Source organism: Zingiber officinale, chromosome 6A (genome assembly GCF_018446385.1).
Source record: "Zingiber officinale cultivar Zhangliang chromosome 6A, Zo_v1.1, whole genome shotgun sequence".
Taxonomy (NCBI): domain Eukaryota; kingdom Viridiplantae; phylum Streptophyta; class Magnoliopsida; order Zingiberales; family Zingiberaceae; genus Zingiber; species Zingiber officinale.
The window spans coordinates 75,696,238-75,716,482 of record NC_055997.1 but is presented as its reverse complement, the minus strand read 5'-3'; the positions used below and the strand labels follow the sequence as shown (position 1 = coordinate 75,716,482).

The 20,245-nt window shown below is 32.8% G+C and overlaps 1 protein-coding gene across 1 annotated transcript; it reads right to left on the bottom strand.

Annotated features, from left to right (window-relative positions):
- Positions 1-734: 734 nt before the first annotated feature.
- On the bottom strand, positions 735-18,616 carry LOC121996607 (something about silencing protein 10-like). The gene is made up of 19 exons (XM_042550623.1): positions 18,461-18,616; positions 17,982-18,105; positions 17,851-17,898; positions 17,727-17,773; positions 15,053-15,170; positions 13,044-13,204; positions 12,775-12,930; positions 12,491-12,621; positions 8,033-8,117; positions 6,907-7,086; positions 6,636-6,779; positions 6,506-6,568; positions 6,273-6,415; positions 6,037-6,166; positions 1,801-2,066; positions 1,635-1,701; positions 1,473-1,541; positions 1,180-1,388; positions 735-1,093 (listed from the first exon to the last, which is right to left on the bottom strand). The coding sequence occupies exons 2-18, from the start codon at positions 18,091-18,093 to the stop codon at positions 1,257-1,259; spliced, it is 2,052 nt and encodes a 683-aa protein (XP_042406557.1). The 5' UTR covers positions 18,094-18,105; positions 18,461-18,616; the 3' UTR covers positions 735-1,093; positions 1,180-1,256.
- Between the last annotated feature and the right edge of the window lie 1,629 nt (positions 18,617-20,245).

Genomic DNA, 20,245 nt, shown 5'->3' with positions numbered 1-20,245 from the left:
ATATTTATGTCTTCCTATCTAAATTCGATAACGTAAATTGAGAATAATAAATTTTGAATAATGAATTTTGAATAGATAGAGTACAAATCTAGAAAAATCTCATGGTTATTTCATGAAATAAACTATCAAATTTAAATTCATGAGCATAAATGCATTACATAGTTTTACAGACATGATTTGGATTTAATAACATTTTTTTATATTAACTTTAATATTAAATTTTGAAATTAAAAAGTTTTTTCATTTCCAAACAGGCCCCAATATACTAATATTTACTTTTAAAAATTAAATAACAAAGTTACATAATTTGTTAGAAAACTATTATTGATTTTATCAGACGATAGTGTAGGATTATATTGTAAGTTTATAAATATATTTTTTAAATCAACGTTAATGTAATACTAAAAATCACATAATGTTAATAATAATAACCACTTGATTTAGTGGCCGTATAGGATTTGCATAAGCCGGGAGCAGAATGTCGTCGTTAGGTTGATTCAACGGTAAAGCGTCTTTCAACGATAAATTTGCATTCGGAATTCCACACTCCACTGTAGGATATTATAAAAAAAATTCCCTACCTATAAACCTTGCCATGCACTAGGCGGCCCTAGGCTTAAGAGGCTTCCACACACATCACTCAATCTAACAATCTCATACATGTACGTGTGTGATATATACATATATAATTGCATTAAAATGCATGATAAAGCTATCATAAAATTATTATAGTATGACTTAAAAAATAACCTCTTATAAAACAAATCACGACAGTATACAATAAACCCTTTTTTTAGGACCAACATTGATGGAAAGTTCAAATACCCAGATTGACAGAAACTTCATATACCTGACTGCAAGTCCCTCATAGGATTGCATTAAAATACTAGTAGTCCACTTTGTTTAATCAATAAAATTGAAAAAATACCTATAAAAATTAGTATGTTCAGAATGAAATCAAGCATATCAGCGGCACTAAACCTCTGTTTTTCCTCAACTAACATTCCTCGGAAATGCTTTGAAAAATACATATCATTTTTCACAAAAATATTTATCGTGCAGTATTAAGTCTTCTTTCAGATGCCTCTCTTGCCTGCAGGTGAAAAAAAAATAAGATTACAAATTTGATACTCAAAGATTTAATAGACGGATAGCACACCGGCAAGAGACAACACATACCCTCCCTCAACAGGAAACAAGTCCAGTTGAAAATGAACAACTTGATAGATAGCACAAACACCCAAAACTCATCATCCTCAACTTTTGAACCTAATACTCCGGCTAACGTTCATGTTGATTCCAGTCGATTCTCCACCGTATGGACCACTCGGCTTCCTAATTTCACGCACCTGCCCTTTTCTCCTTTTAAGTTGCTTTTCGTGTTTATGCTGCAACAACAAAGGCATTAGCGTGTATACTCTATACAATAGAACTTTTATCCTGGATGTATACACATTACAACTAATAATTACCCTGTATTTCTTCCGTGGATTTTTGTTGAGCTTATTCCGAGAACGAGTTAGCCCTCTATTCTTCTCCATCTGTGACACAAAATGTACATGTAAACTCAACAAAATGTACATCTCAAAGAGAATGTGAGATATTTCTACTAAGAACATGCGGAAGGAACACACCTGATATGTGATATGTCTCTTACCATCAGCATCGGCTTCAGCTCCCGCAGGTGGAACATCTGGTTTCCTGTGTAATGTTAAAAATTAAAATGAGAATCCCGGAGAGCACTATTATTTTTTTTTCCCCAATGAGCCCATAGAACTTTGAGTTTTCTTTCAAACCTACCGTGCATATTTTTCCGCTTTAACCATGAGCTTTTCAACCCTTTGCCTTTTTACCTCTTTATAAAATTCATCCTCTGACTCATTTGATTCATCTGCTTCTTGGACATTAGTGTCATCCATGGACCCACCAGTAACTCCATATTCATCCGGGGCCAGATCACTGTCATCTATAGCTCCTGCCTTTGCAAGAACTCGCAGTTCACGTTGCCTACGCCTTTCACCAATATCATCTCTTTTTGGCAAGTCATCATCACCACCAGAGACAATCTAGAAAAAGAACTCTTAAAATTATGTTTTTAACAAAAATATTTTAAAAAATGGTTTCCCGAAATAAATATCTGCTCCTCAAAGTCATAGGAATGATTCATTGTATGGATAATAAAAGGAAAAGTTTGTCTCTGTATATAAAATGATTAATTGTATGGACAACAATTAATTGAAGTATAGGTGTTCGACACATATATAAGACTTGAGCTAGAATGTTTATTAGAATTAAGATCTCCATAGTATCACGTCAAAATGATCGTTGTCTACATAGTATTTCGTCAAAATTATCAATGTGAATATCCAAAATCTGAATCTATGGTTGATAAGTTAACCAATAAGCACATCATGGGACTAAACTTCTAAAGTTTGGTTTTCCATAAGGTAGTAAAAAGTTTGTGCAATGACAAATTGGCAATATAAGAGACATGGTGCATTAATGTAGAATAGATTAAAATTAATTATTCCTAGAATAACCTATGAACATTATCTCAAATTGAATAATAGGACAAGGACGCAACATGGAAAACACATTGATGCTTTAGGAAATAAGTAAAATAGCATGTGACAAAAATTGTTGGCAAACAGGCACTAAGTAATAAATATTTACATTGGGCTTTCAACTAATGGATGGAAGAGGAGTGCACAATGAATTACAATATAGGAAGGAAGATGACTTTCTGCTTTAGCTAGTTGTTGAATTCCGAGGTTCGAAATTTAGAGTTTGTGTCAATATTTCAATCTTTCATTAGAAAAATAGTGTCTCAGTATCATGCTGACGTTTCACCATATGGTGCCAACAACGAATTAGAGGTGAAAGGAGGAAAGAGATTAAAAAAAATACGACAGTTATATAGATGTTTGCTTTCCATTTGGAAAATTAAGATTTTGACATCATACAAACTTAAAAAAAATAATAACATTACCTCAATTTTAGCATGCTAAAGAGACTTAAGTGTTCACATGAAATGGTAGTCGTCAACTTGATTAGCACAATGACACAGAAGATATTGTCTTAGTACCAATTTCAATAATTTATCAAACAATACATTTCAACCATTTCGTTTGACACAGTATGGGATTTTGTAAATTCAATATCACACATCAACTTGGCTACACTTTTCATGTTAGACTTAGTTTGCAGCTTAGCTCCACCTTTTTTGCTAGACTAAGTATGTCAGCCAAAGCTGATCCTATTTTTCAATTTCTCAGTGAATCCATTAATAGTTAAATGAAATTGAAGAAAATATATTTTGGATGACTAGGAATAAAATTTGATTAGCATGTAATCAAATTTCTGCCGTTAGTATTAATCAGTTAGCAAGCTAATTTGAATCTCAGTATAAGAAAATTCAAAGAGTAGTGGAAATTAGAAAAAAAATGAAAAAGGTTAAAATAGGAAGAAAGTGAGCAAGGAAGTTTCATGTTTAGGAATGCCACTTGTCACACTTTTCCTCAGTTAGCTCTCATTTGCAGCACAAAATCATGTCAATGAAAAATCAGAAGTGCACAATGAGAAATTCAAATACTTGGGTTAAAAAAAATCAGAATTAAATTGAAAATTTAAAAACAACTTTGAAGCCAAATTAAATCTTTAAAGCTAGATACAAAAAATTATGGAAGGCACCACCAGTAAACACAAAATAGTGTTCATGAGGTTTAAAGGTATTCATAAAATGTATATAAACTTAAAATTCATAATAAGAAGTTATCAAACCATAAGCTATAACTTATTTATTCACAATAAAAACACTAATAGAAAATATGGTACGAATAATAAGATGCACAGTTAAAATTTAAAATATGCTTACAATATACCTAATTGGTAATTTTGATAAAAATAGATCAAATATCCTAATAAACAAACAATTAAATAAATATTATTAAGACATATGGAGTTGCTACCACCCCGGAATCTTTGTCTAATTACTGATGGTGCTTGAATCCACCCTACCATTTACTTTACTGTTTATAATCTCACCTCACACAAACACAATGCAACCAGTGCAATCAACTCAAGACCTCTGATAGACTCTTCATTTACTCCCTCTGTGAACTGTGTACAAATCATATAATGGCAACTCCGACACTTTCAAGTTGGGATTCAATATTCTTATTTAGAAGTGGACATGCCAAGACACTTAGCTCTAACACCTATATGAGATACTCATAGACGAGTCTAAGTAAGATAGCTAGAGACAATTTTCCATCTTGCAATACTTCAAGCTGCCATGATGAACTTAGGCCAGATGGAGCCAGCTTTTGTCTAATATTAATCCAACTCGAAATTTTTTACTTTCAAAGAAAATTTGACATAACATGATATCTTCCAAATATTGGCTACTATCAAGTGGATATCAAGGATTAAATAAAGTATGAGCATAACACAACATGACATCTTCCAACTCTGTACCAGCATTCAAAACAAAAACTATCAGATCTATCAAATATAACCAATTTTAAGATGCCACTTTGATACACTTAAGTTCCCCAAAATTTACTACAACTACCTCAACTTATAGTACTACTTTCTAGGTAAAATCCAAGACTTCAGGGATTATTTGGTTCAAGTACATCTTTATATATGACAGGTAAATCTAAATTGTTTATCTTTTCCACCTTTCTATCTATTTCTATTGTTGATGGTTTTCATATTCCAATTGAAGGACAAGACTCTGTTTGTATCCCTCATTATTCTTAGGCGATTATTTACGTTTAATACATGCAACCAACTTTTACTAGCTTTTATATTCCCCAAGGCCTTATCCACACAACCATGAAGGACAAGACTCTGTTTGTATCCCTCATTATTCTTAGGCGATTATTTACGTTTAATATATGCAACCAACTTTTACTAGCTTTTATATTCCCCAAGGCCTTATCCACACAACCATAAAGGTGTATGCTCCTCAATGGAATGATATTGCAAAATGTAAGAATTGATATCTGCTTGATTGCATTTTTAAAATGGTTTATATGCATATACCAAAGCAATATTACAAAAATAAGTTTCTTAGTTACCTAATTAATCATTCTTTTGCACTCAATAGTAAAATACTCATTCCGCATTTTTATCTGAAATAAATTATTTTTCCTTTACTACCAAGCAGTTTTGGTTGTTTATCCTCTGTTCATATTCTTAGATCTGAACAAGGCAAATTTAGACCACGAACTGTTCATTTTATCATTCCAAGTAATCTTGACTGTGCACCCAAAAGAGTTAATAGGCATTATGATGCAATTTTTCTTCATTCTTCTGTGTTTTCTGATGTCATATTCTTGATTTTTTCCCATCATCTTCTAAAACTATACCACTTCCACCAAAACCCACATTGACATCTTCCCTAGTATTATGTACCCAAGAAGATATCTTCGGAGTAGCAACATCGGCAACCTCAATAGCAGATCATCAGACATTGACTTACCGATTCCTTCTGGAAGGTAAGCATACTTCTCCTAAGTATCATATAGCTAAATCGCACTTGGGTAGAACGATGCATTTGGGCAATCCATACCTAATGAGTAGGGCCAACAAGAGCTCAATAGGAGTCCAAATTTTGGGTTAATTATGCATTTAGTCCTCAAAGCCCAAAACTTAGTTTCTTACTAACCACTATTCACTTTAATGTTTCAATTAACTTAATTACAAACGTTAAACCTGGCATTATTTCTATCTTCATATTTGTCTTACTTTCTCATTTCCTAGGATTCCTTTAGGTGGCGATTTAAACCATCTTAGTTTCATAACTCTTGGAAAGATTACTTTAAGGGGTAAACTAAACCAAAATTGTTAGCCTTAAGTGATAGGGAATTGGGAACTTGAATGCTGACCGGAAAATTTATTCATAGTACTTGAACTGATCTTGGAAACTAATCAATAAAAGAACTCTAAAGAAAAGCTGTAACATAAATCAACATGCCACAATGACAAACATGAAGAATCGAGAATATTTGAGATTTAAGAAAGCCATACCTTTGTCTTGCTTGATTTATTTCCAAATAACTGAGAAGGTTTCCGCAACTTTGATGAAGTAGAAATGCTTTTGGAATTAACCGATATTTGCTGCACATCATCATCAAAATCCTCCAATACTCCACACCATCTGTTAAGAAATAAAAAATTCTCCACACAATATTTAATGCATAAAGTTGATTGAAGCTAACAAGACCAAAGGGAGTAGACATGTCGTGTAAAAAAACTTAGCTTACTTGTTAACAGCCTTCTGATCACCATTTTGAACATTTTCAGGTTTTGACTTTGTTATATTATAAATACCTTTCTGCTTCAGCTTTTCTTCTAGATTTGCTCTTACTTTCAGCATTTCCAAACTTTGAATGCCAATTTTAGCATGCTGGTTCATGATTATGTGGTGTTGTTAGTACACTGAGTACATTACCAATTCAAATTATCAAAACAAGCTTATCAAGTTGTTCATGAAAACCTTTTCTAGGTGATTAGGGTTGATTTTTTTAGCATCCTCTGATGAGTTATGTTTCTCAGAATCCTGCATTTTTATAAAGAGAAGTATAAGAAATAATAAGAATGTGATGTTTAATCAATACAAATTATACTTTATTTGGTTCTGCTGAATAGCTATGTTTTTCAGTTTTGTCTTCTAATGGTACATGTCCTATAAGCACATTGTCTGAGCTGATTGATGTAGCATTTACAAGCTTCTCTAACTCTGAAGGAAGGTTGACATCCACCAACTTAACCTGTTGAAAAAATTGGTATGATATAATACATAATTAAGAAAGATGAAATGTAACCAGCAAAGAATAAATAAAGAAAAGGCAATTTACAATTTGTGCATATACTTGAAAAAAATAAATAGAAATGCACCTTCTCCAACAGATCCTTGATCTCAACCAATCGTGATACTACTGGATGATCACGAATAGGGTGCCCCTCTGACTTGAGAAGGAGATAATAACTTATTGTCTGGCAATAGACCAATAATAAAACATATTTTACCTCCTCAAATTGCATTCCTACTCTACGTCTGTCAGTCCTTTGCCCAAACTGCAAGTGTGCCAAAGAAAAAGAAACATAATCCCAGCGTATTTGTATCGAAGAAAACATTGATTTAAGTAATAAAACAGCAAAACCAGAAAATAGAGCAAGTATTAACAGAAGTTCTTATATTACAAAAACAGACAAATTAGTGATCCTAAAAAGGAATCACAAGACAAACAAGTTAAAACTCTGTGCAGAGATGCAAGTACAAAAAGATTGATCCATCAGTATATGACCAAGAGATCATTTTGTAATTTGTAGCATCACACAGTGAGTTGTCTGTAACGCCATGCTAGGATGAAAATTTGACTCTAGCACCATATTGACAAAAAAACATCAAAGGTAGTTCTCCTTGTTGGTGCAGTATCAGTGTTACTAAAACATGTTAATAATCTATTAATTCGATAAGAATGTACCATTAGATGAACACTATATGGCAAGATGTATAAATAAAATCCTGACTCCATGTCATTTAAATGTTCATAGGCTACAGCAATAAATCAAATTTCATTATGCGCCAGTTGGAATGAGCCAAATTTTTCTTCCCACACACCAATAGACCAGTAGAAAAGCGAGAAGGCACAAGATGCATGTTGCAAGAATGAGCCGCCATCCTCCTCCACAAGCAAAAAAAGGATACTAGGGTCCTCTTCATAAGACTGTTAAAGATGACTATATATCATGGTTATCCTGCTCTACTGGTTATGTGTATCATGGTAGTTATCCTGTTCTACTGGTTATGCATATTTTGGTCCCTACACATTGCCCAACTTCTGAATATCACACTTGATTGAACTTATTTGCTGCGGTAATTATTATTACTTTGCAGTGTTCTCAATTACTGAGGACTGTCATGGATGAAACTGAAAAAGGGAGGTATTGCAAGAATGATATATGATAAGAACTCTTTTATTGGAGCTATTACAAAAGGGAAGTATAACCAAGTGTTTACCTTGAGAAGGGCTGGTTTCAGTTTTTGAACTTCGACAAGAGTTTCATTTAATTCAGAAAGCAAACCAACCAATTCTGGAGCAGAACTGCAAAGAACAAATTTCAAATTGCATACATAGAACACAATCGCATCACAAACAAATGCTAACACGTTCAAGATATTCAACTAGGCAATGCCACATGCATTTTGATTATATTCAATTTGGTCTATGGAAGTGCATTAGAATGAAATGGTGTTCTTTCCAGCATTTGGATAAAGTGATTTGATTCCACAATCTAAAACTTGGAATGAGAATCTCATCGCTAACAAATATATTTAGTTTAAATTCATAAATTAGTATGCAGAAAAAAATAGTTATGTTAATTGATTTATTAGAGAACTTGGATGGCCATATCAACCCAACCAACCAAACTAAGTTGACCTGGCTATTCCAATCGATTGACTTAAATGATTGGACCATGTGAACCAAACTAACTTGACCCAACTAGTTAACCAAACAAACCCAACAAAGCATACTTAGCAAACCACAATGGTTTGGCCAAGCAAGCCATTCTGGATCAATAACCCAATTAAGCAATCTCAATTCATAGGGTGGGCAAAGTGAGGTGAACTAAGTCACATCAATGAACTCGACATGACAAACAAGGCAGCTCAACCAGGCAATCCAAGCCCACTAAATTGGGTGATGTTGTCCACTACAGTGAGCGAAATGCATTGACCCAATTAGGCAAATTGAGCCATGTTGACTAACTCGACCAGGCAAATAAACTTAGGGTTGTAAATGAACTAAACATGAACAAGCTTAGTATTCGGCTTGATAAGAGCTTATTTATGTTCGTCCAATACATAAATTAAATAAATAAGCCTGAATGACTCGTTAAATTAAACAAACAAGCTAGTGAACAATAAACATACTAAATAAACAAACAGTTTGAATTATCAACCTCAATAACCAATCAAACAAGGAAAAGTTTCAAACAAGCAAACAAGCTTTAATTAAAAGCTCGATAACATCTAAATGAACCAAACTCAAGCCAAGCTCGAACCAAGTTCAAACACATAATAAATAAACCAACCCAAGTTTGAACAATTATTTCAATGGCTTGGTTCATTTTGTGGCTTGGCTCGGTTACCGTATCAAACAAGCTTGAACACTCAAAGCTTGGCTCGGCTTGTTTACAGCCCTTTATAAACTTGAACACACTAATTCTATCTAGAGAACTAAGATACTCAGCTAGTCAAATGACAATGTGGATTTTTCAACTCTGTTAAACAATCACAACCTTCCAATATCTAGAGCATGGTAGGCAAAATCGAAACCAGTATCAGGATCAGGTAATTCAAAGACATGTCAGTAGTATTAGTAAGATCACGAAAATTAAACTAATATTGAAAACAAGGAATGTATGAAGTAATAAAAGATGAAATCGCAATGGTGTATTAATTGCTGTTAAATGAATATATTGTTACACATTATATAATACAAGTTTGATAAATGAGATTATATAATTTTTCTATATATTTAGCAGCATACAATAATTGAAAAAATCAATTATTAATTTTTCTAACTATACTAGAAGTTCATACTAAAAATAATTGAATATTAGATTCATGATTTCTTTAGACAAATAGATATTAGTTATATACATACATACATATGATTAATATTTGTACATTTATTAGTTATGCACATACATATATTGTTATAGTCTTATAGATACATAAGTACACAAATAGTTTACTAAAAAATATTTGTACAAGTATTTAATTGGATATTCAATGCCCACATGATATTTAAAAAAAATGGTAGTTACTAATCAATAACATTATAAATAGGCTAAATTGTACAGACAGAGAACTTGGTGGGTTTTGTAATATGAAAATGATAAAGTAATAATTATATGTATTTATTCTCTACTGTATTTGTAATTCGCAAACTGTCTTTAAAGAATACTACCTATTAAATGTCAAGCATTGCTATGCATTAATTATTGTGACCATAGTTATTAAACTGGGATTAGACCAGCCAGTCCAAACAGAAACAAATGAACCTGGGTACTCTCCAGGCTGCTTCCATAATCAGATTAGATAAGCAATTGAACCAGCCAAAGGATCAGTTAAATTGACCAATTTTTGTAAAAATGCTAACCAAATCTTTTGACAAAATTGGCCAAACCATGTAGAATTTTAAAGACCTTAAATACCCTTTAAATAACAAAATAGCTTTGAGCAATTGTAATTGGCAATTTTGACTCAATGAACTGAAGCTTAGAGGCTTGGATCGGGTTGTGGAGATGAAGATCCCAGGAGCTTGTGAACTTGAGAGCTACTTGGTATGGGTAACTGCAATGGCGCTCATGGAGAATCTTGGTGGATTTGAGAAATGATGCCTTCGATCGAGGTGATGCTCAGATAGGGTTTTGCACTAAGAGCTCAGGAAGGAGCTCCATGGACTCAAGGACCTAAAGTCCTAACAATGTGAGAACTGTAAGTTATTATAAGATTATAATTTTAGTGTTTCATTTGATATTTGTAACATTATTGTAACAATGTTATGTCTATCCACGTAGTAGGGGAGCTATCTAGGTTTTGCTTGTTGAAGCCTCATAAGTGTTCCCAAGTATTGTAATCAACCGGCTCAAATCTTGGACCTTAAATAACCAACAGTGAAGAAGAAGTAATTTAACTTACAGTGAGTTACTAGAAGGTAATTGCCTATGCATTAAACAGATGGTCTTTTTCATTGGGAAATCCACAAGCAATCCACAAACCCCCTCCCGTGGCAGTCTCCTAGCAAAAGAGTTATTGGCATCCAATTGTTATTTGTGTGATATTCAAAATGTGTTTGTTGGAGCTTTTCTATATAAGCTCTTAGAGAGCTTTTGGACACTAAACATTAACGAAGATAGTTCTAATTTTCATGTGCCAGTCATCAACAAATGCCCAAAAGAATCCAAGAGCTTCAATAAGTATTATAAGGCTTCAACCCACAAACTCATAGTAATTTACTCTCTTTGCATTCGTTTCATATCTTAAGGAAATGAACTTGTGAAATCCTAAAGTTGAGTCAAAGGGTTATCCTCAAAGCCAGGTCATAAAGTTACCAATGGACTATAAAGGCTTACCACATTGCCTTATTCTATAGGATGGTAATAGTCGATATTATGGGAATGACATATTGAACGTGCTATAGGAAGTAGGAATCTAGTAACGGTATAAAATCATCATGTTTATGCCGTGCTTCACATTCTTTAATTTCCATTGCTAATTTATCAGACATACCAATCAATCACAAATGAGCACACTCTCTCTACTAATCATTTGTGCTGTTTGTGTTTTTGTACAAGGAATTTGTAATTTGATTATGTCATCTATTCAGCCCTGTACAATTTAGAATGACTGAGTTAGATCAAACTCAACAAGTAGTAATTCAATTTTAATCCAGAAATCAAGCATCATCAAGAAACTCGACAAGTTGCTAATGAAAATAGGCTTAGATTTATTGGAAGGGGGCTGGATTTGGAAAATGGATGTTTCTTCGAAAAAAGCAAGCATTATGACTATTGGACAGTTCCAATAGGAGAATCTTTTCAGACTCTAATTGAAACCTAAAATATATCACCAAACTCTAGATCTAAGAGCAGTTATTGCAAGATGTTCTGATTAACAGAAGATTGTTATTGCCATAATGATTCATGTGGCATGCTAGGGCTCTTTGACATTAATGTTTGAAGCTCACTAAGGAGATCTACCTTCAACTTAAGGATGATTAGAGTGATTGGTCAGTGGAGAAGGCATTGAACAAGGGTTGTTACTCTACTATGAGGAATCTAAACAAATGAAAACAACACGTAAGTAGTGGCAATAGTCAGAGTTGTATTACAAACAAGTATTAAGGTTATTAAAATATTAATATACAAAATAAAAGAATTATTGTAATTACACTAAGAATTGGTATTATCAATAATAAATATTATTTGATTAATATTAATTAGATTACGATTTATATAAAATAATACAAACTTAATAAATATAATATTGATATCATTCCCAATTGTTACTATTCATATTACTAATAGCAATTACTTATAGTAAAAAATAATTTAACATAAAAAAAAACAAAATATTTTATTTTCTTGCAATTTAAATTTACTTTTCTTGATCTCATTTTTTATGCAAGCAATACCAAAGCTTTGGAATGTCATACATTGATAGTGATGCTAATTTCGACACCATGTTTGATATTCAGTCCACTGTACAAAAGTAAATGCTAATTTCCAGAACCATGTTCCATAGACATTCCACTGTACAAAAGTAATCTAAATACATGTCTATATCATTCAATTTTTTTAAGGGTTGCAGAGAATATCAGATTCATATAACATAAGCTTTTCTAAAATAGTAGCTTCTATTAGAAAGATTGGCAGATTTAGACTGAAAAAAATGAAAGGAAGATACCTATGTACGATATCCATCTGCTCCTCTTTTGACAAAGAAGTAATGTCTTTCTTAATTTCTTCAAAACTTCTAAACGGATCATTTTCCTCAAAACCAGATTTCATTATAGCTGCCTTTCTAACAAAATCCTCCTGTTAACCAAGTTTTTCTCTTATAGAAGAATATTTTATGAAATAAAGGGTGTAAGTTTGAAATTTTTGAGTATTCGCTCTAAAAAATTCATACTACTAATTAATTAATTACAAAACGAAAGAAATCAGTACCAAAGCAAAAGTATATCTAACCTGGAATGTTTTATTCTGTTTATCATAATTAGTATTATCTTGTTCATAATTTTCTAGGCCAAAATCTTCCATCAAAAGGGATTTTGCCTTCTCTCTCTGAATCTTCAATACCTCAGCCTCCTCCTCTATAGGAAAATCTTCATCACTTGATTGAAGCTGTAGTTGCAAATCAATAGATACCACAACATAGAAAGAGGCTAAGTAACAAATCTATACCATACTATAGCTTGGTGGAGAACAGAAAATCAGAGTGAGCAAACATTCACTACCTCATAGTCAACATTATCAGCACTATAATATAAGTTCTTCCATCTACCCCATATAGCTTTTCTTTGATCTTCATCTTCTTCAGGATCATCAATCTCATCATCATCATCACCATCATCATTGCCTCCAAACTTAAGCTTTAGATATCTTGCTTGTCTTTCAACTGGAATAAGATTAAAGATGAGTATTTTTCTATTGTTACTATGAACGCAGATAAATCATACAAAAGAAAAGTAAACCATGTGAAATTTCACATGAACACTTAGTTGCAAAATAAATTTATATGCATGTCTCAACATATATGCAAGATTAGAAGAAAGATTAATACTAAGTAAAAATAGAATAGAGAAGAATAACAACTATATTGGCTGTTTATTCTTTAGGATTTTACAAATTATTGCCACTGTGATTGCAGGATTACAACTCAAACCATGGGATCATCCAGAATCTGCTACCAAATTTATTAACACCGTGATTATCAATAATCTGCTACCAACTTTATATGACTGTCAATTTTGTGATTCAAACCATTGAAATCCTATATGCATAATTAAAGCCTAGACAATCAATTTCTGTATTAGGGAAGGAACTGGTCTAGAATTTTTAGAACCTACCTTCTTCTGAGATAGCACAATCTTCAAAACCAAACAATGAGCTGAGTCCTGTTTTGATGGGTCTGCCCTATCTTCTCTAATGAAGTGAAAAAAAAATGTAAAAAGTTGGTGGTTGATCGGTTGTTGACCAATGGAAGCATGGGAGAAAGAAGGCTAACAAAGATTTTTCATTTGAGCAAAAAAGAGAAAGAGGAGATAGGTTTGAAAATCCAATCAAGCCTCTTCCTAGACTGACTACACGACTAGCACCGAAGTTAAAAAAAAAAGGAGCAACTCAGTACTTGGCACTCACGCCAATGCGAGGTTCCGATAAAGTGTTGAATCACATTGGGTCTAATGTACGCAACCTTGCCTTACATTGTAAGAGAATGTTTCCGCGACTTAAATCTATGACCACAAGGTTATGCAGCAACAATTTTACCATTGCGCCAAGGCTCTCCACCAGACTAGCACTGAAGTAACCATCAAAAATAGAGAAAGAGAATATTGATTTTGACAATTTAGTCTAGCGGAGTATGTCGGTGCCGTTGTTGTTTCGGTTGGCGGGCGAAATTAGCCAGTACGGCATGAGATTTTAAATCATGCTAAAAACATTTTAAAAAATCACATGTTTAAATTGTGATATGTTTTACTAAACCTTTTATTTTTTTCAAAAAATAAAAATAAAAAGTTGGACTTCTGTTCCTTATTTTTTTTGGCATTAAAAGCTTCAGAATCATCAAGCTCTAGTGTGATAGCACAAATTTATAGTGATTTTGCAAAAACTAATGATAAGGGATTATCATTATAGTCATCTCTTGAACCCTTTTAAAGAAATATTTCCTGTAAAATCATCCCAAGACATGGCAAAGCAATATACATCATGAGAACCGAAAGGCAAATAACATTAAAGCATGCTAGAACTATGTCCATCACACCAGCACATGGTACATTACAATTACAAGCCACATCAAAAGAGAGCAAATCTTTGTTGATGTGCTTCTTCTTATGTTGACACTAGGAGCAAATGAAATTTGAAATAACTATAAGAGCTCAGTTAAGTATCACTACAAAACTATCATGTTAGTGCTCGAGAGACACACCATATATCGCTGGGGTAAAAAGTGGGGGCTCTACAAACCATGTCCTAGAGAGTAAATCCTTGTTAATATGAATATTTCATACACTAACACTAGGAGTAAATGAAATGTGAAATAACTGTAAGAGCTCAGTTAAGTATCACTACATACTATACTGTTAGGGCCAAAGAAATAGATTATAGATCATATTGCTGAAGGATAACGAGTGGGGAATAACAATGTACTTTGCTTACATTAAGATACTTATAGAACAAAATTTAAATTAAGTCGCATTTGGAAACAGAATAAGATCTCAATAAAATTATAAGTCATACTTACTTTTATCAGCAAAGTCTTTCTCTTTGATACTATAACTAGGCCCATCAAATTCCTTGTCATCCTCATCCTCATCCTCATCCTCATCCTCATCCTCCTCAATCTCAGCATCTTCACTACCCTAAACATCAATAAAAGAACAAGACTTAAATAAATAAATCAACATAAGAGGATAGATATAAGAAATGTGAGTTGAATAATTACTAGCAGAAAATATGCATTTGCATGCACATACATATTGCTTACAGTAAAAAAATCATAATAACCCCCCTCTTTTTCACTAATATCAAAGGAGTCTACATCTTTGAAAACACGAACTCCCCAATTTATACCATCTACCAAATATTGCTTTATGGTCTTATGGAACTGATTTAAACCATGATTTGAAATCTCGTACCATATCGAGCAAAATGGTTGAAACGTATCATTCTGGAAAATCACATAAACTTGATACCACTCGGCACATGTCGTAGTTTCAATCTTTGATCAGAAAGATATAGTTCCAATATTGTGCCAACGCTCCGATGCATGATGCCAATGACAGATTGGAAGTTGAAGGAGGAAGGAAATGAAGCAAAGGAAAAAGACATTGTCTATGTTGAGTGGTATCGGCTTTCAATAATTTACCGAAATAATATGTTTCAACAATTTCACCGAGCATGGTACAAGATTTAAAACCATGCTAAGCACAAACAATATCTCTTTCCTATGTTTCATCTACTTCCTTCGTCTTCAATCCATTATCAGCATCATATATTGAAACATCGACACGATACCAAAAGTGGTATCATTCCCATCAAAAATTGAAACTTTGACAGAACTCGAGATTTTTCAACCTTAGTTTAAACCAATTCTGGATGAAAAGAAAACAAAAACTCAAACCAATCATCTCCTCAACTACCCAACTTCATCTCTTCCTCTACTACCACATCACCTCTTCACATGCATCTTCTAAATTGCTGCATCAAAACCATCTCCTTCTCAATCTCTTCCTATCCTCATTAAGGTCCTTGCCACTGGACACTCTCCTTCTCAATGTCACCTCTATTGTCAAGCTTCTGCTCTTCCATCCTTAAGGTCCCTTCCCATCTGCCAAAGCTCCTTAAGTTCCTATTCACCTCCAAGACTCACTCAAGTATGTTATTATGAATTTCCAATCAAAATGAATAGTTTTGACTAAACTATTCACTTGTAACCGGTCATTATCAAGGGGGAATACCATATAATTTTTTTCTAAAATTGTTATTTGTAAAAGAAAATTTATTTGGAGAAAATGAAGAATTTGAGATCCACTTTTGTATGTTTAGCAATAACATGAGGAAAGATGATTTAAGGATTATGTTTGGCATTTGTCTAATATTTTTGTTTAAATTTTTTTCATTAGGAATTTCTTGTTATATTTTGTTAGACTATAGATTATTTTCTAGCCATCAATGTTGGTTTAATTACAGTGCATAATAACACTTACAAACGTGCTCTTAGTACCAAAATTATTGATTCAGATAGAAGACTGATGAGTTGTGCAATCAATAGGGAAAGGGAACAATTTCTTAACAAATTGTTCAATTTTCACCGTGCACTTGTTAGTGGTAAATTCAATGTTGTTAGCTTTTGAATATGTTCTTATAACATGCTTGTTGTATGTAGAAGATTTGTGATATATACCCTCTATAGGGAAAGAAACAATTCTATGTCAAATTGTCCAATTGCAATTGTTTGCTATTTTTAGAGGTAAAGAATGAATAACTTGTTGATATTGTTCTTGTGATAGGAGTTATTTTTCTCTCAACAGAAAGAATGAACAATTTCATAAGAAGCTGTCTAATTGTAACAGTTGCCATGTCAAAGGTCAGATCCACAGATCCCTCCTTATTATGCCTTGAAGGTGTTCTTGTGACAGTGGTGTTGCTGTAATGAAGGATGGAAATCTTAGCCCTCAACATTAAAAATAAATAGTTTGGCATGAAATTATTCAACTATTCATTTTAACACTACAATAATAGTAAATAATAGGTATTATTTTCCAAGCACTTTTCTTTTAAAAAAAACATAGTTGTTTGTGATAAATAATAGGTGGTTTTGGCCCATAGAACAGAATAACAAACAAAAGGCATGGAGATAGAGAAGAGAGGAAGGTCTGGGAGGTGGAAATGAATAGACACGTGATGAAATAGTGAGATTTGCAAACAATAGAGGGCTTGAAGGAGACCCAATGGTGGAGGATATGGCATTGATGGGGAGAGGGTTGAGAAAGAGCTTGAGGAGGAGAGGGCTTTAATGCAGATGAACGTGAGGAGGAGAAGATGGCCATGAAAAGGGGGTGGGAATGACTAGTTAAGGATGTTTTTTTTTTAACTATACTTGATGTAAACTAACCAAATAAGGGCATAATAGCAGATGACAATGTAGGGAATGCTCTTTCAGTAATTTTAAAAGAATAGTACCCCTATGATATTCATGAAAAAAAAAAAACTCTTATGATTTTTGCCCAATCAACAATAGATTAAATAATTGAATCTATATTTGTATATTTATTGTTAAATAGTGAAAAACCAAAAGCACTTGGTAGTAGATAAGATTTAATGGGAAAGGAACATTCAATTTGTCAACTCTAAAAATATAAACACAAAAAAAAATAGATAACAATTCTAGTATCAATTCTATATATACTTCTCACCTCAAACTCAAATACAGGCTCCACTAAATCTTCATCCTCTGATTCATCTATCCATGCAACAAATAAACTTTAGGAATTTCAAAGAATCTATGCTGGAAGGAATTATAATTGTATCAAATCTCACCATGATCGTCATTGACATCAAAGGGAACGATATCCCGTTGCTTATGAACTGCAAGTTTGAGATAACTCAGATCATTACAAAATGTCATACCAAAAAAACTAAAATATGTCGGGCAGAATATTAGTTCTTACATTCATCAATCTCATCATCCATGTGAGTGTCTCTTAAGGCATCCTTGTCACTTGAGTGGATTTTGCTTCCACTTATTGCATCTTTTCTTGGTCTTTTGTTTCCTTTTCCCATCACCCAAATTGCCTAAAATGAATACATTACACAAAATGAAATCAAAAAAGTAATACATAAGCAAATGAAATAAGATCAGAAAAAAAGAAGCAATTTTCACGAAGTTAACAGACATAAAGAAGACGTTTCGGACTTAAATAAACACTGCCAACACTGCCAACGACATCTTAGCCACAACGAGAAGCAAAACCAAGAGATAGGGAAGAAACAGATCATGGTTCGTCGGAACGGGCGTTCCGGCACGGGAATGCCACACGCCGTTCCAAAGTTCCGGAAAATAAGTGGCTTGCTCTGAAACGCCGTTCTCAGACGTTATAACGGTAAAAGAACGCATCGGAACGGAATGGAACGGATTGGAAATGATTACCTCCGGATGAATCGGACAACGACGTCGGAGGCAATCCGGCGTGGCCTTATCGGGCAGCTCACAGGGCGCGCTGTCGAAGAAGAAGAAGGCGGCCGCGGCGGGGGGTTTAGGGTTTCGGCGCGTGAGACGTGACAGAAGACAGAAGACGTAAGTTGGTAATAAAAATTTAAAACTTAGATTTTGATAAATAAAATACATTTTCTAAAAATATAATCATTTTAATATATAATATAATAAGATATAATAAAAAAATCATTTTAAATTTTTAAAAAATCTTTAAAAATTAATATAATTATATAAATTTATTTTCTTATCAACTATTATTTATAAGATTTTTTCAATTTAATTAAATAAAAATGTTTAAAATCAAACTGAATTAATTTAAAAAAATAGATTTTTTTAGAAAATATTGAGATATCAAAATAACTGAACAAAATTTTTAAATTCAATTTACTTGTTAAGTTTAATCGAATTGTTATTAATCGTCGAACATTCTTTCGTGCTAAACCCAATTAAATTCATATTTTATAGAAAAACTAATTGAAAACATTTGTACATTAGTTAAAAATAATAATAAATAAACATCAATAATGTGGGTTGCAGATCTTGACGACCTAGCTTGTATAAGACTTGAATTAGTCCATAGGGTCTCTTTGGAGCTGTGCGATAGTTAAAATATAAGATATTAGATATTGAAATTAAAACTCACATATGAGCATATATTCTTCACGTTTTAGTCCCTTATAATGAGTAGTTATTCATGATTTACCTCCTCTATATTAATCTAGAGATGAGCATTGGGATAAATAAATCACCTTATGTCACTTGAATTAGTCCATAGGTGAGAAGGAAAATTTTTAAAATTAAATAATATAATATGAATTTTATAGTGAGAGATATTGATTTTTTAATATTATTTCTTTTGATTAATATGTATAGCTGTGAAATTAAAAATTAATTATGAATTTTATTGTAGTTTTTGTTTAAAATGAGATGATCCAATTTAATGATAAAAATTTCTCTCTCGTTTTGAATTGGACAAGGTCTGACTGTAACATCTCGGTAAGGACCGCTACATCTCCAGAACTCGGATGTAGTAATAAATATGCAAGAGTTCGCGTTACAGGGTCCGACTGTAACGTCTCAGCAAGGACCACTACATCTCCATGAGAATTTGGGTGTAGTGTTAAATAGGCAAAAGTTCTCACACCATAGGTTAGATAAGAACAAATATGATAGGAAAACTAATAATCTAAGATTTGGAACATGGAATATAGGAACTCTCACTGGTAAATTAATGGAGGTAGTAGATATAATGATTAGGAGAAAAAATAGCATTTTATGTGTACAAGAGACAAAATGGATAGGCGATAAGGCAAAGATAATAGAGAACTCGGGTTTTAAGTTATGGTACACTGGAAAGAGTAAAGCAAGAAATAGAGTGAGTATCATTGTAGATAATTTGTTAAAGGATGAAGTTGTAGGAGTAGTTAGAAAAGGGGATAGAATTATAACCCTTAAGATAATAGTGGCGAAAGAAACTATGAACATAATTAGCGTATATGCACCACAAGTAGGATTAGATGAAGCTACCAAATCAAGATTTTGGGAGGACTTAGATGAAATATTACAAAATATTTCATCAAATAAAATGATTTTAATAGGAGGTGATCTAAATGGGCATGTCGGAGTGAAAAATGAGGAATATGAGAGAGTACACGAGAGTTATGGGTTTGGAACAAGGAATGAGAAAGGGAAAACTATATTAGATTTTGCGATAGCATA